The sequence below is a fragment of the Corylus avellana genome, chromosome 9 (genome assembly GCF_965113065.1).
Source record: "Corylus avellana chromosome 9, dhCorAvel1.hap1.2, whole genome shotgun sequence".
Taxonomy (NCBI): domain Eukaryota; kingdom Viridiplantae; phylum Streptophyta; class Magnoliopsida; order Fagales; family Betulaceae; genus Corylus; species Corylus avellana.
Genome location: NC_142498.1, coordinates 17,918,895 through 17,943,472, shown reverse-complemented (window position 1 = coordinate 17,943,472; position 24,578 = coordinate 17,918,895). Strand labels below are relative to the sequence as shown.

Sequence of the window (24,578 nt, the reverse complement as noted above, 5' to 3'; positions counted from 1 at the left end):
TCATTCTTTTTCTTTTTGTGGGCGGGGGGTTAGAAATGAAGTGACAATACTCATGAGTTAATTAGGTTATGGCCTTTGGGTTGTGAATGTGGTCGATAATCAAACTTTTGGGTCGAATAAGATGAGTATTGACTTGGGGTTATTTGCTCTCATTGACTTATGTATTGAATGATGTATGTTTTAGTGCAGATATAATATTAAACTTGATGGTTAGTCTTGGGTTAGTGAATGTTTTTGTAATGGTTGATTTGGTATGTTGGTGACAACTGTAACTTTAGTTTCGGCTATGATTTACTTCAGAGTTTTTTGCTCTATTTGTAAGAATTTTTTGCTCGTAACTTTTTATCAATGAATAAATATAAAATGTTTCTCTTTCAAAAAAAAAATTAGGTTATAGCCTTCAAAATACGTCGTACATTTAAACTTGAATTTAAACCATTAATGAAAATGCACCTCATTTGTACCTAAAATAGCAAAAATACCCTTATCAAAAATTTAGAAAGAAAAAAAAAAAAAAAATTACTTTACCTACCTACTACTTTACACAAAAGGGGAAATTCGAGCAATATTATGTATTTTAGCTAACAAAACGCATCATTTTTAACTCTACCTACTACTTTTTCAATGCAAATTCTAACAAATTTTTTATTTCATTTAAATATTTTTTATTGTTTTCTCGAAGCATCAAGAGAGAAACCAAAAAAAAAAAAAAAGAGAGAAATGTGAAAAAAAAAAATTAAAAAAAGAATACATAAATTATAGTGCTTGCTTAAAAATACCTAATCAAAAAGCAAAATATGAGTTTTAACGAAGAAGAAGACAAACTGCTTAACGTAATTTTTGCTTCATATTAATTACATATACACTATATATTGGTGCAGGCCATGGGCTGACAGACCAAACTGTCGAAAGAAAGGCCCATCCAAATAAGCCTCCGCTTGTTCTGCCAGATTTCGGGCCCAACCATCAATGTCTAAGCCAGCCCAACAACTCTTCATTGCTAACTACTAAAAAGTCTTTTATGAAAGAGTTTCATCTTACCATCACCTGTCTTACATTTACTATGCATCAAATCACTCTCTTTTAATTATAATTTATTTTCCTCTTTTTTTTTTTCCTCATGTTTAGTTGGTTCAAATGGTTAAAGTAATGGTTAAATAATTAAATTTATTTTTTTATGTTAATTTAAGCTTTTAGGACAACTGGTAATTTAACATTGACTCCATCAAATCACCCCCCATTTAAATTAAATATTTCACGTATTTGGTCTCACCTATTAAAAGAGAGTTTGAGCCCACACGTGAGGGAGATTGTTAATAATAGTTAAGTGATTAAAGTTACCTTTTCCTATCAGCTTAAACTTTTCAAATAACTGGTAATTTAACAATTCTCTCTACTTCTAGGACATTATCCACCTTATGAAGAGAATTTGTCTAAACCTCCAGGTCATAGCAAGAGAGGGAGCCTCCCATCTCCATTATATTATCCTCAAATGTTTTACAAATTAAGTAAAAAAAAAAATTGGAAAACGAATACCTTAACCAACCACAAACAAAGCCCTATTTTTCCTTGTCATGCCCGCTAATTTAAAGTTATGTCATTCACTGTCACACTGTCACATATTTTCTACCTTAATCGCTTCCTTTTTTCTTTTTCTTTTTTTCATTTTATATGAGTGTTTCATTGTTGACATTATTTTGGTTGTTAATGGTGTAACTGTAATTATTATTACTGTTGAAGTCATAATCGTCATTACCACATTTTTTGCTATAGTTGGATCTTGGGCTTTGGTCTTTTGCAGGTCCACGACAACCTAGAAGTCAACCAATTGGGCTCGAAGGGTAGCCCATTTAACAGAATATATTATATAGAATTGTTAACTTTTAATGAAATTTTGTGAAAATATATATATATATCAATGTTATTAATCGCAATAGAGTTAATTGTTCAAATTGGAAGTACGAGAAAGCCTGAATATTACATTTTTATAAAAATCCAAACATAAGCAATTTACCAGGATAACCTTTCTGTATTGTTGTCAACATTAATGGTGTACATGTAAGCACAAGCATTCCTCCAACGCCAAATCAAAGCTCCGGCTGCCCCTGGACAAACCGGCGCCAATACCAATGCCGCTCCCACACTGCACCCATTGAATCCAAAGGGATCCCTTTCGTCTCCGGCAAGAAAAATGCGACAAAAATGGTCATAACAGTGATCCAGCCGGCGTAGAACAGGAAAGTGCCATATTTGAAGTGGCAAAGCATGGATAAGAATGTTTGAGATAGCACAAAGGTGGTTGCGAAGTTCACGGCAACGCTTATGCTTTGGCCGGTGGGCCGGATCTTCATCGGAAATATTTCACTTGGAATGAGCCAGCTTAGAGGGCCCCATGACCAGCCAAAACCAGCAGCATAGGTGCACATTAGCACCAGAACTAATATAGCGTAGCCCTTTGAGATGTGCTCCGTGCCAGAAACGCCCGTCGTAGCTGCCAGCACACAAGCCACCGCCACCTTCACGAATTTACAACACATGAGATCAAATAATGAATACATGGGCTTGCGTAAGTGTGATCGCAGGCAATTAGGATTCTCTCTAATTCAAATTAACGGGAGAATATTCAGTTAGTTATAGTGAAGAGGTATTTTTGTCCCCTCAAAAAGTAAAAAGACAACAATACCCATCGAATATAACTAACTGAATACTCTTCGATTCAAATATCTTATTCCAATTGCAGGGCAGTTTTACCCATTTAATAACTTTTATTATCATCTTCATATACAACATAAATATTCTTTCAAATAAATGCTAAAAATATTATTTCTCATATATGTTATACAAAAGAGAGGAGAAAGAAATGAGAGTGAAAGCTTTTTTATATTAAAATAATTTTAAGAGAAGCAAAAGTAATACAATGGGTGTGTTTGGCAAAGGGCTTGAAAAATGAAGTGTATTGAAATTGTAGCAGATTTGATTGATGTAAAAAAAAAAAAAGTTATGTATAAAAAAGTGAAAAAAAAATTATTTTTTAGTGATTTTTTTATTTGAATAATAATAAAAAATAATTAATGTAATGTAAAAAGTAAGAATGTTATAGTTAATTTTGAGACAAATTTTTTGGGCCTTTCATTCCAGTCCGGCCCACTCCGTTGCCAAACACTTGTGTTCCCTTGGTTTAAGGAACACCAAAAGAGTCTGTTACATGTTTTTTTTAAAAGAGTTTTTCCTATGTTTTAAAAAATTATATATTGTGATTTTAACATCAAATGGAAACAAACTTGATGTAATTAGAAAGCTTTGCTACAATTTTGAAATTCCAACGTTTACAAGGTAACAATTGTATATATGTATTCAACTTCCTAACAGGTTTTTTTTTTTTTTTTTTTTTTTTTTTTTTTTTTTCAGAGTTTTGAATTTACATTTTATATTGTTAAAGTGTTGATTAAATTATCAAATTTACATATTTCTATAAGCTTAAGCTTTTAGAACAAGTGTTGATTTAGCCTTATATAGAGTCAACGGTTTTAAGTTCAAACCCTAACGTCGTCAATTCACCAAATATGGCCTTAGCCTTCAATGGTGTATTTTTTTTCATTTGAACTAGAAAATACCTGGTAAATTATATTCGAGAGGTATTTTTGTCTTTTTACTTTTTAATATGACAAAAATACCCCTCCAATATAATTAACTGAATATTATTTAGTTCAAATAAACTGGAAATAATCTTAATTCGCATTTTGATTAGTTTATTAGTAAGAAATACTGAGAGGTTGTGTTTTCTATTATTTTACCTCAATTTCTTGATTTTAAAAATGATTATAATTTTTTTTTTTTTTTTGTCATTGCAAACCCACTACTAACATATACATGGAGACAAATAAAATAACTAGATTTGATGCATACCTGGCAAATGATCATTTGAATCCCACCCTCCATGAACAGAAATTTTCGACCATACCGATCGACAACATATGTGGAGACAAGGATTGAACACAAGTTGACCAATCCGAGGATAATGGCGGCTATTAAGGCGGAGTCGCTACCAAAGCCCACTGTCTGGAAAAGAATCGGCGCGTAGAACGCAATAACATTAATTCCAGTGAGCTGTTGAAAAAATGGTATGGCGATTGCCATCACAAGGTGCGGCCGGTATTGCCTCTCAAATATGGTAACGAAGGGCTCCCGGCGAGCGGCTTTGGCAATTTCACTCGACTTTTTCAGCTCGGCAAGCTCAGCCTCGATGTCGGCGTCCGAACCTCTGACTTTGATGAGGGATTTCTTGGCTTGGTCCAACTTGCCGCGCTCCACGAGGCTGCTGGGTGTGTCGGATATAAGAAGTGCGCCGGTTGTCATGATAAGGGCGGGTACAACGGCAAGGCCAAGGGAGAGGCGCCAACCCCAGCTGCGCTTAGCGGTGCCATAGTTTATGCAGTTGGCTGCAACCACCCCAACTGCTATGAAGAATTGAAAGCCTGTGTTGAATGCGCCGCGCCATTTGGGTGGCGCCACCTCTGAGAGGTACACGGGAGTTGCCTTTTATCATAATAACATTAGTAGTATGTCAATATATATGATTTGTAAAATTAGTGCATCATATATATATATAGTCCTAAAATTGTACAACAATGGCAGCCAATCTGAAGAGGGATATGTAGAAATAACAGGAAACATACAAGGGTAAAATGAAATTGAGACAATATCTTTAGAACATATTTTGTTTACCTTTTAAGTGTTTAAGGGATTTGACAAAATAGTTTTATAATGTTTTTTTTTTTTTTTTAAGATAACAAAAAACACCCTTAGAAAATAGGGTGCGGTAAAACTTCATTTACCGTTCTTAATATTTTATTACTTTTGCAATTATACCTTTAAAAAAAGTGTTAATTTAGGGTTACTATATTTTAGAAGTTTGCAATGTCAACTCTCCCGTAAAAATTAAGTGTTAAATCAAATGGTTTAAGAATGAAATCTCCAATATACTCTTAAGATATTTATAAAATTACAAAAATATTGAATTTGGGGGGAGTATTTTTGGGATTTCACTTCCTCTGTGAGGATTTAACGTTGGATTTGGACAAAATAGTTAACATTACAAACTTCTGAAAGATGGTAACCTAAATTAACACTTTTTAGAGTTTAACGGTATGATTGCAAAAATAATGAAAAATCATGGGTGATAAGTGGAGTTTTCCCGAAACAAACAAACCAAAAAAAAAAAAAAAAATGTGGAGCACTTTTGGAAAATAGAAGGTTGATAAATACACTAATTTGCTAGGGAACTAACTCTCTTCTTCATTACCCAATTTATTATTAAGGGAGAAGGTTTCCTTGTCAACTATTTGACATCATGTATCTAGCCAATGTGGGACAAAACTTTGCTCATAGCGGTTGAAACTTTGCTCAATTAAATGCACGTAAAACTTTTAGATATAAAATAAATTTTATAATTATTTAAAATACCCAATTTGAAATAAATATAACACAAGATCCTTGCATAATTTTTCGAATGTGAGTGAACAGAAGACAATTTGCAAAACAATTTTAAGCCTACATCACATACCTGGTTGGTGAAACCAACGCCGAAGCCGAGCAAGATGCGTCCCAAGATGAGCATGGCAATATTGGCCGCACCACCATTGATGGCAGCACCTGCAAGAAAGGTGCAGCCACCGATGACAATGGTGTTTTTGCGGCCAATTGCTGATGTGACTCGGCTAGCTACAAGGGAAGCTGCTAACCCGGCTATGTATAGTGAAGATGTGAATGATGTCAAAAGCTGGCTGTCAAACACGCAATACATGTTTGTTTTGGCCTCTGCTGCCTTTCTCAGTACTGATGGGAAGAATTTGTGAAGAAATGGCACCATTGTTGTTACGCCTCCTGAAATTATGTTAATGACAATGCAAGCTCGTTAAAAAACATCATGCTTACAATATTAGAAACATCATGCTTACAACATTAGAAAACTCAAACTTTTCTTATTTAATTTGTAAATTGTCTATTGTGCTTATGTGTGGCTATGTAATTTGTAACACCTGCGCATGGAGCGGGTTATAGGCTAGTAATATTAGAGTTTGAGTAATGCTATTTACATATTTTAAGTGACTCCTCATGTTAACTAGACAACCACTTAAAAAAAAGAGTAATTTTACTTTTTACACTTATTTTACACGGACTAACATGACATAACGTGTTTTAAGTGACTTTAATTTTTTTTTTTTTTTTTAAGTGTCTGACATGAAAACCCCCTTAAAACATGCTCATGGTTATTGTTTTGTAGTGAAATTCGAGGAGAAAGTTTATCACATAATTTTGCATGTCATATATGAAGATTTTCTTTTTATACAAAAATCCTACCACAAAGTTCATTTATTTTAAAATTAATGAACTCATTCAATACGATTATGAGATTTCGGGGGGTTAAAAAAACAAAAGAAAAGAAAGGAAGGGTAAAAACACTCATTATCAAACAAGACTTACATGGCATATGAACGCGACACAATTAGTAGGTTAAAGTGAAAAAAGTCTGATTTATTAATTAAATGGGTCAGATTAGAGTTGACTTATATAATCTTATACTTATGCATTGACACGACTTGAACCCGACAAATAACATTTAGGACTAGCAATTTTTTACACGATTTGTGAATTCGACACAAATCCAAAAAGAAATTAAAAAAGTAAGATTGAGAAGTTTGACCAATTTAATTAAATAAGTCCGACTATGAGTAACTTATAAAATTTTATACCAATTTTTCGACATGACCTTAAATTCAACATGCATAATTGTTTAATTGTTTCACGGACCATCTATAGCTGTCAAAACAATCACTTTATATGACCATTACACAATTTAAATGACCATAACAGCAACTTAAATTAGGATGTTTCGTGTCCTTAATTACAAACTTTAGAAGTGATACTTAGCCCCTTCTAACTGTTACTCTGTCACAATTAAAACCTTCTATTAGCATTTTTCATCAAATAAAATGAAAAATGTGTTGCTTGAGCCTTTTGGGACATAAACTATCCAGATTGTCTCCTTTTTAGGCCTACTTGCCTTACCTATGACAATCCTATATATAAAGAAGACGACAAACCCTAAGTATGAGGTATGCATATTTATTTCCCTTTCATACTCTCATTTTTACTCTTACAAAAATTATCCTATTAACTTAGGCATAAGAGTGTTCACTGCTAATGTACTTAGCAAGTTACCCGCGTCAGTTTTTATTTTTTAAGTATTCATAACCAGATTACAGGGAGGCGGTCAACTGCATACTCTCGTTTCTACTCTTACAAAAATTATCTTATTAACTTAGGCGTAAGAGTGTTCACCGCTAATGTACTTAGCAAGCTACCTGCGTCAGTTTTTATTTTTTAAGTATTCATAACCAGATTACAAGGAGGCAGTCAACTGCATCAACTATCTTTAAACAAATCAACTTGAAAAAAAAAAAAAAAAAAAAAAAAACCTAACCTACTACCACAGCAACTTCAAGGGTATTTTGGGTAATTTATATTAAAAAAAAAAAAAAGAAAGAAAAAAAAGCACATGCAACTCATGTGACATCTTTACTCCAACTAGACAAAAAAAAAATCACTAATAAAGAGTATTATAATGAAGCGGACCAAGCGGTAGTTAGAAGATACTGAGAGGGTGGATTTTTAAACTTTTTATCGTAAATGCCGAAAATATGTAAATTTAGAGAGGTTAAATGAATTTTTCCCAAAAAAAAAAAAAAAATGGAAAAGTCCACTTTAACCCCCTCAAATTACCACCGGAATGACAATCTACCTCCCAAACTATCAATTGTGACAATTTACCCTCCAAACTACTAAAACAATGACAATGTACCTCAACTTTTAACAAAATGACGAAATTACCCTTACTAAAATAAAAATAAAAATACAATTTTTTTTTTGCAAAATTTTAAGGGTATTTTTGTCTTATTAAAAATTATATAGGGGTAATTTCTTTACTTTGCTAGCATTGAGGGTACATTGTCATTGTTTTGGTAGTTTGAGGGTTAAATTGTCGCAATTGATAGTTTGTGAGGTAGATTGTCATTAGGATTATAGTTTGAGGGGGTTAAGTGGACTTTACCAAAAAAAAAAAAAAAACTTGATCCAATAGCAAAGATCCTATGGTAATGGTCCTCAAGAGATAGCTCAATTGGCTGGGACTACACTTGAAGCGGAGGTCATTAGTTCGAATCTCTCACTCCCTCTTGTGCGGACATGTAAAAAAAAAAAAAAAGTAAAGTCCATTTAACCCCCTAAAACTATCACCTCAATAACCCCACAAACTACTAACAAAATGACAATGTACTCTCAATTAAAAAAAAAAATAATGAAACTACCCTTACTAAAATAAAAATAAAAATACTAAATTTTATTTTATTTTTTCAAAATTTTAAAGGTATTTTTGTTTTGTTGAAAATTTTATAAGGGTAATTTTGTCATTTTGCTAGCATTGGAGGTACATTGTCACTGTTTTGATAATTTGAAGGGTAAATTATCGTTATTGATAGTTAAGGGTGTAGATTATCATTGGGGTAATAATTCGATTAAATGAACTTTATCCAAAAAAAAAAAAAAAAAAAAAAAAAAAATCCTATGGTAATTGTTAATGGGCCTCATCCATACATCCTATGGCGTTGTGCGGTGCTTACTCAGCCCACTGAGGATAGAATGCCTAAAAAGTTGTTTCTCAGCGGGAGCACCGGTATGGTGCGAATTTTTCTTCTTTTAAGCAAATAAGAAATGTGTTATATGGATTAAAACATCGAAAAATTGGTAGATTGATAATTATAGTGCAAAATATATGAACAAGAATAAAAAATGACCCATTCCTCTTTGAAAAGGCCGCATAAAATGATTTTTTCTTAAAAAAAAAACATAGAAAGGGACAACCCTTACCAGACCCCACTAGACGCTACAACAACCACCGGAGCTACAAACTCACTATCAGCACAGCCTTCTAGGAAAAGCTACATGTATCAAGAAACGACGACAGAAAACCTGAAATTCCGTGCGAAAATACTGTACGTACCTGAAATTCCGATGTCATATCCGAATATGAGGCCACTGGAGGCAGCAACGATGCACGTGATTACAACTGAAACTGTTATCTTGCCTTTGAAGCCGCCCCCGGGCCCGTCAACGGCGAAACCTCCCACCGCCATTTTTTCCGACCCCGCTCTTTCTTTCTCCCTTTCTCGAGTTCAAACAAAACTCGGAGTCAAAAACACTGAAGCGTCGAGTCCAAGTTCCCCAAGTGAGAGATCGAATTTATAGCCAATAAACTATATCCCCTGACCAACAAAAATAACTAAAAACTATAGCACTTGCGTCTTGCAACTACTAACTAGTAGATCAAACAAACAGCCTGTTTGCTTTCTTTTTCTTTTCCCTGCCTAACTGACTTTCTTTCAGTTTTGTGTTTGTTTCTCCCTTTCCCCTATATCGGGATAAATCAAATAACCAAACTTGAATAAAAATGTAAAATCTTTTATACTTATGCGCTACTTTAGCTAATAATTGGAGATTAAAGAAGAAGAAGAAGAATAATAAATTTATTTAATTGGGTATTTATTAATTCCACATATGACAAAATAGTTTAATTTGATTTTGTCTCCTTTGTCAATGACAGGACAACTACCGCTGAATTATCAAATACTCAAAAACAGTAAGCTGGTAGACTGGTAGGTGATTAGGAACAGGAAGAGCACGTGTTCCTTCCCCTCCTACTAAGTTTAAGGTGAGTCTCTTATCTACCAAATTTAAAAATTATAAAATATTTGGACAAATAGATTATAATAATTAGGAAAAATTATACTTTACTCTTTAAAGTTTAGAGCGATTTGTAATTCGACCTCTAAAGTTTCAATTTTGGCAATTCACTTCCAAAGTTTCAAATTTTTGCAATTCGACCAATATTATTCCAAAATTCTCATATTGCCCATAATTTTTATTTTTTATAAAAAAAAAAGAACAAATTTGATGGTACAAAAATGGCCAGATGGCCAAAGGGGTGGTTACGGCCAACTCGAAATTTTTTTTTTAAAAAAAAAAATTTAAAAAAATTAAAAATTATGGACAATATGGAAAGTTTTTGATACAATTGGTCAAATTACAAAAATTTGAAACTTTGGGGGTGAATTGCCAAAATTAAAACTTTGGAGGTCGAATTGCAAATCGTCTCAAACTTTGGGGGGTAAAATATAATTTTCCCTAATAATTAATTAGTTTGCAGGCAAGAATGAAAGTGTCCCGTAATGAGCAGGTTTTGTGCTGGAGGCGTCGATTGAAATTTGTCTTCAAGCTAATTTTCGTTTCCCTCTCTTTCTGGGCTACGTCTCTGTTTCTCTTCATGTTAATCAAACTCATATCTACTCCAACAGAAAAGAAAGGGAAAGATAGCTGATTGGAGTTGTACATCTCACTATGACAAGTGATTTTGATACTTAAGCTACTAGTCTGAAAAATCTTATTGGGGAATGAAAATTTACAAACGAGAAATAAATATTTTTAACGATCCAGAGAAAACATTAATTATATTTGCATTTTGATCCCAGTTTTACTTATTAATTAAGCTAATGTGAGATTTAGCACACATGTCTATCTTCATAAACCACTCACTTTATTTGAGTTACTCATCATCTTTTTAATATGAGACCAGGGTGTCGCATATACATAATGTTGAGTGCAACAATGTCACTCTGCTCACTTTGACAGTTCTTAGAAACATGTCTTGTAGGGTGCGATTCGAATACCAAAAAAGACTTTGATTTTCCTCGGTAGATACCAATTGATTTTCAAATGCTAGATTAAACATATATATATATATATATATAGAGAGAGAGAGAGAGAGAGAGAGAGAGAGTAGTTAATAAACAACATTACCCTTCGTTATGAAAAGGGAATAAATATATTTGGTCGTTTTGATTTTAATTAGAGGGGGATCTATCAAATTAGTTCTCTGAACTCTGTACTCTGACTCTCGTCCTCTGTTCATTTATTCCTTTTGTTTGTCTCTTCTTCTTCTTGTTCATTGGACAATGGAGAGATTGTCAGGAATTTCATAATTCTATGCCTTAATGGCTTCAGGACAACTCGAGCGATTCTCCAAGAACAGGTAGGGAAGGAGGCCAATTTGGTTTGCCCTGAAGCATACCTTTTCATAAATAATAAAGGCCGATGTTCAATTATCACCTGCATTTTGAAAATGGAAACTAACAAATTACCACTTAACCACATGCTGAAATATCGATTGAGAATAGGTGCAAAAAAAAAAAAAAAAAAAAAGAAAAAGAACTGGCAAAAAGAGCGTGTAAGAGCATGCGAGCACAAGATAGTTCTAATGTTTAAGTTAGTAAGAAGTTTAAAATGAATAATAATTAAGCAAGAATAAAGTATAGAGGAAGAAGATGAAGGCCCCCTTTTACCTATTTTGTAGCTTCCTTCTATAATAATTTGATCCCTAATCGTCCGTCACATGTCTTTTCTTTAGTGGCGAATCTCCTGCAACCGAATATCTCAAGTTCCCCTTACCATTCATGTAACACGATAATGACTTATCAAATAGAAGTTAAATTTAAAGAGAAAAAATCATATTATCAAATATGGAGTGTTACCTATAGACAGTATCAAATATTAAACTTTTTATATATTTCTTTACTTTAGTACTTAAATATTATTTTTAACCACTTTAACTTAATAGCTTCATTCAATTTGAGAGATTTATAAAAATCATTTACTTGAAAGCTAGCACTCTTGTATTGTAATTTGCTCATATAGTAACCCATCAACCACGAGTTCTCGAGTTGATAATCATAAGGAGTATCAAAACTATTTGTAAACGTAAGTAATATATGGACAAGTAAACACCATTATAAGTTGTACCAACATAGAATTTATGTTTTCATTGCTTATGGAATTCTTGCTTTTGGAGGCAGACGTCTATAAAAATCACTAAGTTGAACCCAAAAAAAAAAAAAAAAAAATGTTGTTATATTGCATTCACTTATTGTTGGTATATGAACTAGCAATAGCCTCAAGCCGCCTTTCAATAGGGCCGGCTTAGGCCCTAGGCGAGTTAGGCTCTCACCTAGGGCCCCCAATTTAATAAGGCCAAAAAAAAAAAATTGAAAAAAAAAATTTTATTTTGGACCAAAAAAAAAATTGTAGGCCCAAATTTTTTTTAATAGGGCCTAACAAAATTTTTTATCAAAATTTAATGCCTCAATTTAATAAGACCCCAATTAATAAGCCCGCTATAAATTTTAAAAATAATTCAAAAAATAAATTAAAAAAGGATAAAGCATTAAAGCCTTACATCATTACATGCCAATTCCCTAGAGCTCTACACGCCTGACGCTACAGTACACGCCTACATCATGCAATCATCCTCTTAGCCTCTTTCTATAAATTTTTTGTTTTTGATGAGAAAATATATTCGTTAGAAATAACATATTACCATTTATTTTCTATTTATTATTTAGCCAATTAGGGAAAGCCAAGAGCCAAAAATATAAACTGATGTCAGCCTAGTAAGCCTACCATGGGCATTTTAAATATCAGAGTCTCTATATTTGCTACTTTACCTTTTCTCTTTGCTTGCTCTTTTATGAGTTTTTATTCTCTGCCTATCTCATCATTTTCTCTTCTTCTTCGACTCCGAGTGACTGAGTCTCATGTCCTATCTCCAAGAACTGCTTCATAATTCCTTTGCTAAATCAGGTTTTATTGTTCTATTTTTGTCATTTATTTTATTATAGTCATAATTTTTTTTTTGTTGATAAATCGTGTTTGTTTAATTTGTTAGTATTTTTAATTAAACATGTCTATTAGAAAATATGCATCTGGATATGAAAAACTTTTTAAAAAAATTAAAAAGAGAAAGAAAGAGAAAAGTAGACAAATTGATTGAATCTCAAAGATGAGCTCTAAATAAATTTGTTATTAGCAATAAATAAAATATTTAGAATAATTTAGGTGAAAAACTCATAAATGAACAAGAAACTCATAAAAAAGAATTAGAAGATAATGAAAATGTTATTGCTATATATATATATATATATATATATATATGTGTGTGTGTGTGTGTGTGTGTGTGTGTGTGTATTTGTTACTTAAAAAAAATAAAAATAAAAAAAATAAAAAATTAGGCCTAATTTTAAAGTGTTGCCTAAGGCCCAAAAATACGTTGAGCCGGCCCTGCCTTTCAAGGAATAGATTTATCTGTAAAAGGCGTAGAAAGCGTTAGAAACTTGCCGGCCCAAGAGAGCTAGAGGGATTTTGACACTAAAGTCAGTATGAGATGAAAGGAAGAGCTCTCTCAACTTATGAGAGTAATATTGATAGAGTGTGTTGGGTATAGTTGAAATTTGTATACCTTAGGCCTTATATACTGACATATGAAACCTTCTAGAGCCCTCTAAAGTCTTTTGGAGGAGTTATGGTGTCTTGGATCAGGTCTAAACGTCAGGTCACTGACTAACTAGCTAGGCTTAACATGGGGTATGGGCCTTCTTCTTGAATCCTCCACGTATAAACAAATCTATTAAGTGGATTTGATCTCATATAGAGTAAATAAAACATGTACCTCAAATGGGTATTGCAGAAGAGGAAGACCTTGTGGGCGTGGGAGTAGGATTGAGCCACTGAGCTTGGTGAGGTGATGTATGGCAATACCCGTTTGAGTATTCGTCAAAATTCAGCAAAAATCAACGGTGATTTGCAAAGATTTTGGGCAAGTGGGTTTTCTGGAATTTGAGTTTTGGAAGCTTAAGGTTTGTTTGGCAAAGCTTTTTCGTCATTTTTTAAATGTTCACGCAATTTTTTCCTAAAAAATTTAACATCAAAACATTCTATTTTATTTTATTATTATTTTTTTCACCTTTTACATTACATCATTCACTTTTTATTAATATTCAAATAAAAAAATACTACAAAATAAAACTTTTTTACTTTTTAATATAAAAAATTAAAAAATTTATACAACATCAATCCACATTAGCTACAACTATTTGAGGCAAAAATGCTTTGTCAAACGGATCGTCCGCCAAACTTTTAATTGCGACAATGTCCTTCCAAAAGTATCAAAAATTAGGGGTGAAATTTAAAACCGTCTAACCGCCTAACCGCTTTGAAAGCAGTTAGTAAAAACCGCTAACCGCCTAGGCGGTGGCGGTTGCGGTTAGCGGTTAGTGGGTTTTGGAAATCCGTTAACCGCTACCCGCTAACCGCTTTTTTTTTTTTTTTTTTTTTATATATATATATATATAATAACAATAAGTCATGAGTTTATGAACTTTTTTTGGTTGATTGAAATGAGCCTCAAGCTTCAAGTTTAACCATGTTGGTTTTTTTTTGTTGTTTGTGAGTTTATGAACTTGTTTGTGTTTTATTTTATTTATATGTGTGAGTTTATGAACTTGCTTGTGAGTTTATGAACTTGTTTGAGTTTATGCATAAGATTACATGTGAAGTGATGATTTTGGTATAATTTTATTTGTATATTATATGATGTATAGATTTGTAGAAGGTGGCCAACAAGATTTTGGTATATAGCAATTTTTAATGCTAAAATGGCCATGAAAAGGGGAAAAAAAAAAAAAAAAAGGTTTAAAATGAGCAAAAAAAAAGTTTAAAGTGCCCAAAACCGGCCCAAACCCGGCCCAAAATCAGTCCAAAGAAAAAAGCCCAAAAAAAGGCCCAAAAAAGCGGTTATCCAAAAGCGGTTAACCGCTACCCGGTTAGCGGAGGCTGTTAGTAAAAATTACTAACCGCCTAGGCGGTTGCGGTTAGTGGTTGCTATTTCACCCCTTGACAAAAATTGTCAGTCTCTCATAATAACGAAAATACACTTAATAAAATTAAAATTAAAAAAAGAAAGGAAAAAAAAAATCGTTTTTGTTAAAGAAAAGATTTTTTTTTTTTTTTTGAATTTATCAATTTTTTTTTAGTAGTTTATGGAACATTGTGAAAGTTTGAAATAGTATGTCAACGTTTAAAAAAAAAAAAATTTGAAGAAGAAGATTTTAACGGAGACTGATAATGCAAAAAGGGCATATTCGTCCATACACCAGTAATGCGTTTTGCTTCTATTACAAATCTCGCATCTCAAATTCGAAACCCTAGCATAGTCCGCCACTTCCTCTCTCCCTCTCTCACTCGCACTTGCAGCAGCGAGAGATGTCGCACTTTGGGAGATCCGGCCCTCCAGATATCAGAGACACCTACTCTCTTCTCGTCCTCAACATCACTTTCCGTATTTCCCCCCTTTCGTCCTCGTTAAATTTTCAATCTTCCCCTCCCCCTTCCTCTCCCAATCCCTAATGCTCGCATTTGTTCTTTTGCTAGGAACCACCGCCGATGATCTCTTCCCTCTCTTCGACAAGTACGGCAAGGTCGTCGACGTCTTTATCCCCAGAGACCGAAGGTTCCTCTTCGTCTTTTTCTCACACTCGCACACTCACACTTGTAGTTTCTGTTTTCAATTTGGTGTTTTCTGATTGATTATAGGACTGGAGAATCGAGAGGATTCGCTTTTGTTCGGTATAAGTATGCGGATGAGGCACAGAAAGCGGTGGAAAAGCTTGATGGTTAGCTTTACTCTCTTGAATTCAATATCTACAGGCGTATAAGAAAGCTGTTTTATTCATTTATTTGTTTATTTAACTTGTTCTTTAGGAAAAATAGTTGACGGCAGAGAGATTATGGTTCAGTTCGCCAAGTATGGCCCAAATGCCGAGCGAATGTAAGTCGTTTTTTATTGCAACTAACATGTTTATATTTTTTGCATTTAGTTACGTAATAGCATGTTTGTCTGATATGTTGATCAATTTTTGTTGGTTTTGTTGTCAGTCACAAAGGGAAGATATCAGAGTCAACTTCGAAGACAAAAGGCAGGTCTAGAAGTCGTAGCCCTCGTCCTAGGTGAGAATCCTTCTCTGTGAAGTGCTACTCATTTGGGTGGTAACTTTCCCTCTTGACTGACAACAATAAAAATCAACATAAAATCAGAGACATTAGGAGATTGCATTTTTTTTGGTAACTTTCTCTATATTGTTATTTATATAGAACTTAGAATGTAATTTGGTAGCAAATGAAAAGTCAGAGACATGAGGAGTCTGCAATTTTATTGAAGTTAGTCTGATTTCATGCACATGACCACTTCTGAAAATATTGAGTGCTAATACATGACATGTTTATGCACCCACACACACACACACACACACACATATATATATATATATATATATATATATATGTATGTCTACATATACGCGTGCATACGTATACATACTGAAACATAAAAAAAAAATGAAGGAACATGGTTGCTTCAAGGGAGCCTACCTTGCTACCATTTAGGACACTAACTGAAATTATATCAATTCTCCTATTTTGTGAATAGCAACAACTCAGAATTTAAAGAAATGTACAACATGATCATGATAGATTCCTACTTGAATTCCTACTGAATCAGATAAAAACTACCCCTACTAAATCAGATATGAATATAACCACTAATGCAAGGCATATTATGTGTCTTTCTTTGTTTTTTTGGTTTATGATGGGAAAAAGGCGGGGGGGGGGGGGGGGGGGGTGGGGGGCTTGGGGAATCCAATGCGCTAGGCTTTTTCTTTGGATTACTGACATTTCCAGAATTTGCTTCTCTTCAATTTGTGCGTAGCACCGGTTTATCAACTTAGGTTTGTTGATATTCTGTGTGATCTAGCACGTAGAAACTCTTTTTTTTTTTTGGATATTTATGAAATGCACTCTAAATCTGTGGAATAGTTAGTCCCCACAGGTAATTGGGTGCTTTGATATTTTTCTGGTTTTCTTGATGGATGTGATATCTGGATTATTGTTTGCATCCGCGGGAAGTAGTCTTGAATAAAAGTGTGTCAGACCCCTTTTGCTTGCAGAGTAAGAATGTGATGGGTGATATCCATTCTCTGGAAGGGGTATTGAACAAATATTTGATGTAATAGAAATAGTGGTGGCACAGGTTAGAACCCATGTTGGTGTTGGTTTCAGGGATATATGTCCAACTGTTGATTTTTTTCTTTTTCCAAAGCTTTTTCAGTCACTTATAGGTGTCTGGTTACCTTAATTTTTTTCATTAAACGTTCTAATATGTCTTATTTCCTTGAAGATGATGCATGTGTCCTGGAAACCTAAACTTGAAAATAATTTATGCCTGTATATTGGCTATTTATTTTTTTCAATGGCTGTGCTAACTCCACAACCTTCACCCTGGGTTTGAATCTTTTTCTTAAAATAATGCTTTTGCTGTTTTGCATTCTTTGATTGATGTATTGCTGTTACTTTAGTCAGTTATAAATAAGATGCCCATATCAGGTTCTTATATCTTTTCAGCTGTGTTTTACCTTGTTTTCATGTTTCTAGAGCCTAAAGTTTTTTCTCACTTCTGTTGGGTGTGCAACTCTATTTTTGTTTGCATCTGTAACTTCCAAACATTGCAAATATTCTTATAAAAGGACAAAATACTTATATAAAAAAAAAATCTTATAGAAAGACAAAATGAAGTACGCTCTTTTTTTTTTTGGCTGGCAGATGATTTTATTAGGTAGAATATGTTTCTGTACTCTCTCGTATGCTGCTTTTGTTATTGTGCTGGTGTCTTATACCCGTGAATCTTCATCAAACTGAATTTGACACTTACACCGTTGATTATGCTCTTATTAATTAATGCATATGAAATGTGACAGATTTGATTCTATCATAAATATGTACTATAATGCAGTTGAAGTGACTAATTCGTGACATTTTCAGGCATCGGGATGAACATAGGGACAAGGATTACAGAAGGAGAAGTCGTAGTAGAAGCAGGGAGCGATCTGCTCGTGACAGGTACCGTGGGAGGGAAAAAGATAATCGTCGCCGGAGCAGGAGCCCTAGTGCAAGTCCTGATAATCACAAAGATCGTGGGAGAGGCAGATATGACGATGAGCGGCGGAGTCGAAGTCGGTCCTATGATAGGTATTCAGTCACTTGTATATTATTGATTTTTAGTAAGAAATTGTGTTTTCATGATAGTTATCTGATGGAAAATGGGAATTTATCGAAGTGCCTCCCCTGCTCGGCGCAGTCCGAATCCTAGGAGGAGCCCGTCTCCACATAGGACACCTTCTAGGGTTGAAAGTCCTGATGCACGCAATCATAAAGAAGGCTCTCCTGTACCAAAAACTGTTGCATCACATGGTCGACCTGTTGATTCTCGAAGCCCTTCTCCTCGTAGATCTGATGCTGATGTGAGTCACTGCACTGCATTTTTGGCCTTCTTTTTCCCTTTTAGGCCATAGGCATTTTGATTGAACTGAGATGTTTTATGTTTTATAGGAATGAAGGAGCAGCATATGATGTGATGGAGATTTCTGTGGCTCAATGCGTTCTGTGTATCTGCTTTAATTGTGGAGCGGACATGTTAAGTTAGGCATGCTATGATCAACGCCTTGAATGCTAGATTTCATCGCCATGGACCTTTTGGGAGGTTGAACATTACCTTGTTGGATTCAATGCATTTCTTGACTCGTGTTTGATCGCAGTTCATGTATTAATTTCTATAGGTTTGTACCATTTCAAGAGTTCCAGAATAGTTTTTATTACGTTGTTTGAGAATCCCTGCCTGTGGGTCATTATTTTTGGTTTACTCGATATCATTTCGCCTTTCTTTCCTTCCATCTCAATGATTTTCTTTTTTCATTTTTCTTTTTAAATATGCAATTTTGATTATTATTTCTTCTGTTAATGGAATTTCTCATTGTGGATCGTGTATTGTCCTTATATAGTTGTGGTCGGGAAAGGTGAATTTTGCTGTTTGCTGTTTGCTGAGATGTGCTTGCTGTGGTGCTGGTTTTGCTTCACAGATGGTGGATATGATGTTCATGCTGGTTGCAATCTACTGTCTTACCATTTTTTCTTTGATAATGTCCTGATTGGTAAGAGTTGACACTCACATTTCATTTGAGTCCTTCATCCATGGGGATTTTGACTTTTAACCGTACCGTAGTTCTCAACCTTGCTGATATTAAAAGATTCAGCCGACCACGGAGTTTTAGTAGCTGTGGTTGCCTAAAGATGGATGCAATTCGCATGCCTTTACATGTGGCTGTTGCAGGCTCATATGAATGCTTCCTCAGTTCATTTGGGGTCTAACTTTCGGGTACCTCTTTCTTGCAATGGCAGCCTATGACGCAGCATTTTTAGAAATTTATGAGTAGATAGAAACTATCACCAGGACATGTTCATTCATGTGAATGATTTTTTTTTTTTGTTTCCCTTTGCTTTTTAATCTTTTTTTTTAAATGGTTGTTAGACTCCTACAATATGGTTAAACATGTTTTGTTTGGATGTAGTCTTGTTATCAGTTGATTTACCCTCCCTCTCAAATTTATTTAGGTTTTACTAAATTCTTTTGGGTCCTGCGTCCAATATTGCTATATTTCTAGGGTGGCAATGTGTTCATTGAAACATGTGAGATTTATTAATCACCATTTGCCATTATGGCATTATCTTTCGAGTCATGCTATTCTTTAAGCTGGTTTTGATGTGGCTTATTTTAAGTGCCTTTCTATGTCATTTACAAAAGGCTACTTAAAATATATCACATTAGTTGGTGTCAAATTGGTGTGAAAATCTAGGATGAAGGAGTAGTGTTACACTGTTACTCATAATGGTTGTTGATTTGAATTGCAGCATGCCTAGTGTTTTTATATCAACTTGCAGTGACATTAAGACCTGTGACCACGTCTAAATTTGCCTTTGAGGTTACACAGGGTTAGTCTTGTGTTATGTCACTCCCACCTCTAGACTTCTACTTGCCGGTGGAAACCAGTCATCGGAGTCTACCACTATAGTGTGTTTCAAGTTTTTTTTTTTTTTTTTCTTTTTTTTTGAAGTCATTACAACTACAAAGACGTTAAAGTTGAAGTGCTCAGGTTGGTATCAATGCGCGATGTGTTAAATTTATTCTAACAGTACTTTTGTTATTAATTTGATTTGCATTCGTTCGTTGGAAAATTATTCTTTGTTTATCTTGTGGCAAGAAAGATTTATTGATCCAAATGCCACTTCGTGTAAACTTCGAATGAAACATTCTTGAACTTTCCAAAAGGTATCTGTTTGAAGTTTTAGTTCTATTTCTCTATAAATGAATCACTGTAGCAGCTATGAGCTATCCCACCCGCTACTAGCTTTAATGAATTTTATCTCACCCACAAAAAAACATCACTGGAGTCGTTAGGAAAATGACAATTTGAAAATTATGGAGTTTGAATAATATCTTGATATAGTTTCACTTCGTAGCTTTAATGAATCTTATTTTGCCCATTAAAAAAAAATCACTGTGGGAGAGGGGGAAAAGACAATCTGGAAACTATTTGAGTTTTGAGTAATATTGAGAGAATAACCATGGTATTCACGTGCAAATCAAAGGAATTACAGTGAGATTTCTTATCTTTCTTACACAGACTATTTGTGAGTAATGTTTCCTTATATTTGCTGGCATTGGAGTCATCTTTCTCTGCGTCGTGAAAATTGAAGTGAACGTCCGCTCAAAGCACGTTTGAACGCCACTTCCAGTGAGCTTCAAATGTCATTCGAACGTCAGCCCTATGAGCTCCGAATGAACACATTGGAAGGCATCCGTTCGAAGCGTCATTTGAACTTCATTTTGAACGTTTATTTGTGTTTTATTGTACGGCAATTTCGAGTGTTGAAAATTCCTTTTTATTTTTATTTTTTTTCCTTCTAAATAAGTCAATGTAGCAGCTAGGCAAAAGACAATTTGGAAATTAATGTGGAAATTATTTTATAAAAAAAAAAGAAAAAAAGAAAGTTACTCTTATTTCCCACTTGGTTTTTATAAAATAATTTTCACCTAGGACAATGATAACACAAGGAGGAGGAGAGCACCTGGTTTTTATATATTTTGAGAGTTGTTTTGCTTTTCTATGTACTTCATGAATTTGGATTATCTACTAAAATTGTAAGCACTTCTGATAGTTTTATAATATAATGTTACAAGTTACTCTAATCTCTTATGTTTTTATTGCGTCTCTCTAAGAATGATGTGGTTCATAAATTACCATTGAGTTTATTATTGATTATTATTGAATTTTAATCATATAGTAATTTTAAAAATTATTTCATTTTTTTAGTGACAATAAAAACTTTTAAAATTATTCATTTTATAAATAAAAAAATTGCAAGGCCCCACAGCCCTGAACTTACCCCGGGCAATCCCTTAACAACTTACAGCAAATAAGCTCCACAATCCCTGGCTCTTTCGGGCACCCAAGTGCAAAAATATCCTCATCTAACGTTCCTAGGGAATCAGCAGATATTGATAATTGATGCCTTGAAGGAAGAATAAAAAAGCTTAAAGCATTCCGCCCCCCCCCCCCTCCCCCCCCCCCCCACAAAAAAAAAAAAAAAAAAAAAGAGCTGAGAGAAGGCTTTTCTTTCTGTATTCACGCGCAAATTAACAAAATTAAATTGAGGTTTTTTATTGTTTATTCTACACGTCTCCTTGCATCAATTGCATTAGAGGCAGCCGACAGGCTTCCCCGCATCGAAAGAATAATGTTAGACATCTCAACATTTTTTGTCTAAATAATCTGATTTATTTAATAAATAAATAGATTTATATATTTTTTTTCTTAAATGAATGTAGAGTTCTGATCATTTAAGAAATTAAATTTAGAAAAAAAATGTTTGGATACCTAACAGCCTTCCTAAAACCCAGACATCTTAGAAAATATGTCAACTATTTTGGCCCATGGCTTGCAGCTTCATCATGATTCACAGTCAAACTGCCCTTTCAAATTATTCAAAAAATAGTTTAAATAAAATGAAGATCACGAGAAATGATAGCATCTGTTCAAGGTTTTTTTTATTTTATTTTATTTTTATTTTTTTTTATCATCTTTTCTTGTTCTTAATTTTTTAAAATTAAAATTGGATCTGCCTTCACATAGATAGATCTTACAAATTTAATAATTAATTTTTTAAAAATAAAAATAAAAGAATAAAGAGTAATGCTCTTAATGTTACAAATAAGGTTGTATATTGAATCACACTATATAATGTACAGAAGGAAGCTATATATATAGGCTAATAATACAAACCTAGTAGAATAAGGAAATGTAAACCTAGTAGACCTAGAATACTAAAGAAAGTAAATAATCCTAACATAATATTATTAACAACCCCCCACAAGCTCAAGGTGGAGTGCGAGAGACCAACTTGAAGTTGGACACAAGATCACTAAAACGCCCCGGAGGATGTGACTTTGTAAAGATGTTTGCGAGCTGATTACAAGACGTGATAGAATGAAGCTGTAGTGAGCCCTGAAGAAGATGATGACGAAAAAATGACAATCAATCTCAATATGTTTTGTCCGTTCATGAAAAACATCATTATGAGCAATATGAATAACACTCGTGTTGTCACAGTATACAAGAGAAGCAGAAGAAAGAGAGACACATATCTTGTAACAGCCATCGCAATCAAAGAAGCTCCGCGGTAGTATTAGCTAGAGCACGATATTCTGCCTCAGTGGTAGATCGAGCAACAACAGTCTGTTTCTTACTTCGCCAAGAGATAAGCGATATGCCAAGTAGGAAACAGTAACCAGTGGTAGAGAGACGATCTTTCGGATCACCCGCCCAATCAGCATCAGTATAAGCATGCAGTTGTAGAGGAGACTGAGAGGAGAAATAGAGCCCATGAAATAATGTCCCCTTCAGGTACCAAAGAATGCGGAGGACAGCTGACAAATGAGTGGAGCGAGGAGCAACCATAAATTGACTCACCTGATGAATAGCAAACGAGATATCAAGTCGAGTGACAGTAAGGTAAACAAGACTGCCAACTAAATGCCGATATAAGGTAAAATCGTGAAGAGGCTCGCCTTCATGAAGAGTGAGACGAGTATTAAGCTCAGTCGGTGTGTCGACAATCTTATTGTCTGTGAGATTGGCCCGGGAAAGCAGATCAGATATATACTTGGCAAGTGTTAAATAATAACCATCAGAAGAAGAGATCTCAAGACCAAAAAAATAGTTGAGAGGGCCAAGATCTTTCATCTCAAAGTGCTGACTGAGAAACTGTTTAAGTTCCTAAATGCCAGTGATATCATCTCCAGTGATAATCATATCATCAACATATAGTAGAAGAAGTATGGTACCCCGGTTTATTCGGCAAATAAACAAGGCTAAATCATAAGAGCTGATGGAGTAGCCAAAGCGAGAGATAGTGATGCTAAACTTAGCAAACCATGCTCGAGGTGCTTGCTTAAGTCCATATAGAGCTCGACGAAGATGACAAACCTTGTTTGTAGGATAAAATAATCTAGGAGGTGGCTGCATATAGACTTCTTCACTTAAATCACCATTAATGAAGGCATTTTTGTCATCCATTTGACAAAGTGACCAATGTCGAGAGGCTGCAACAGCTAACAGAGCACACACAGAAGAGAGGCGAGCAACTGGAGCAAAAGTCTCTTCATAATCCACACCATATTCTTGAGTAAAACCTCTGCCCACAAGTCGAGCCTTGTACCTATCAATAGTACTATCGGAACAAGTCTTGATTTTGTAAATCCACTTACACCTAACCACAGATTTTCCAAGAGGTAAGTCAACCAGATCTCATGTATTGTTCTTGTGTAAAGCATCAAGTTCCTCTTTCATCGCAGCCTGCCAAAGAGGGTTAGTGGAGGCCTCACAAAAGGAGTGAGGCTCATGTAAGGTAGCTAAGGCATGAAAGCAATGAAAATCCTGTAAACGAGATGGGAGAGATCTTACTCGGGTCGATCGGCGAAGGTTAGGTGGTGGAGTGTAGATGGGATCCTCGAATAGAACAGAACCTGGGGACGCAGGCGAAGAACTTGGGGACGCAGGCAAAGTGACGTCGAGGGCATCAGAACCTGGTGACGCAGGCAAAGAGGTGTCGAGGGCATCAGAACCTGGTGACGCAGGCGAAGCGGCGTCGAGGTCATCAGATGATTGTTGTTCGATCGAGAGAGACTTTGGCAAGACATTGGTGGTGAGAGTAGGAGAAAGAGGAAATTCAAGAAGGGTAGTAAAGGGAGGGAATGATGGCATGCTGAATTTTCCAACTTCGTGGAATAGTCGATGCTCCCAAAAAACTACATGACGGGAGATGTGAATACAATGAGACACAGGATCATAACACCAGTAGCCCTTTTGTTCCACTCCATATCCAAGAACACAACACAATCGAGAACGAGGCTCGAGTTTGGTGCACTTATGAGGCTAGAGTAAAACAAAACAGGCAAAACCAAAGACACGAAGATGGTGATATGAACGGATACAGCCAAACAACCGCTCGTCAGGAGTGAAATTATCAAGGATAGGGGTAGGCAACCTATTGATCTTGCAGACAGCCATGAGAGTGGCTTCACCCCAAAATGGGGTAGGAACAGATGTGGAAATGAGAAGAGCACGGACAATGTCTAAAATGTGCCTAAGTTTACGTTCAGCTGACCATTTTGTTGTGAGGTGCCTGGACAC

The 24,578-nt window shown here is 34.7% G+C and overlaps 2 protein-coding genes across 2 annotated transcripts; one reads left to right on the top strand and one right to left on the bottom strand.

The window, feature by feature from the left end:
- Window positions 1–1,820: 1,820 nt before the first annotated feature.
- On the bottom strand, window positions 1,821–9,528 carry LOC132189458 (Major facilitator superfamily protein). Its single transcript, XM_059604196.2, has 4 exons — window positions 9,059–9,528; window positions 5,564–5,883; window positions 3,907–4,536; window positions 1,821–2,516 (listed from the first exon to the last, which is right to left on the bottom strand). The coding sequence occupies exons 1-4, from the start codon at window positions 9,189–9,191 to the stop codon at window positions 2,088–2,090; spliced, it is 1,512 nt and encodes a 503-aa protein (XP_059460179.2). The 5' UTR covers window positions 9,192–9,528; the 3' UTR covers window positions 1,821–2,087.
- Window positions 9,529–15,112: 5,584 nt separating this feature from the next.
- Window positions 15,113–19,411, top strand: LOC132190255 (uncharacterized). The gene is made up of 9 exons (XM_059605190.2): window positions 15,113–15,280; window positions 15,373–15,451; window positions 15,535–15,614; window positions 15,703–15,769; window positions 15,877–15,948; window positions 17,815–18,021; window positions 18,110–18,293; window positions 18,382–18,608; window positions 18,831–19,411. Exons 1-8 carry the CDS (start codon window positions 15,205–15,207, stop codon window positions 18,385–18,387), a joined length of 771 nt encoding a protein of 256 aa, XP_059461173.1. The 5' UTR covers window positions 15,113–15,204; the 3' UTR covers window positions 18,388–18,608; window positions 18,831–19,411.
- Window positions 19,412–24,578: the final 5,167 nt, after the last annotated feature.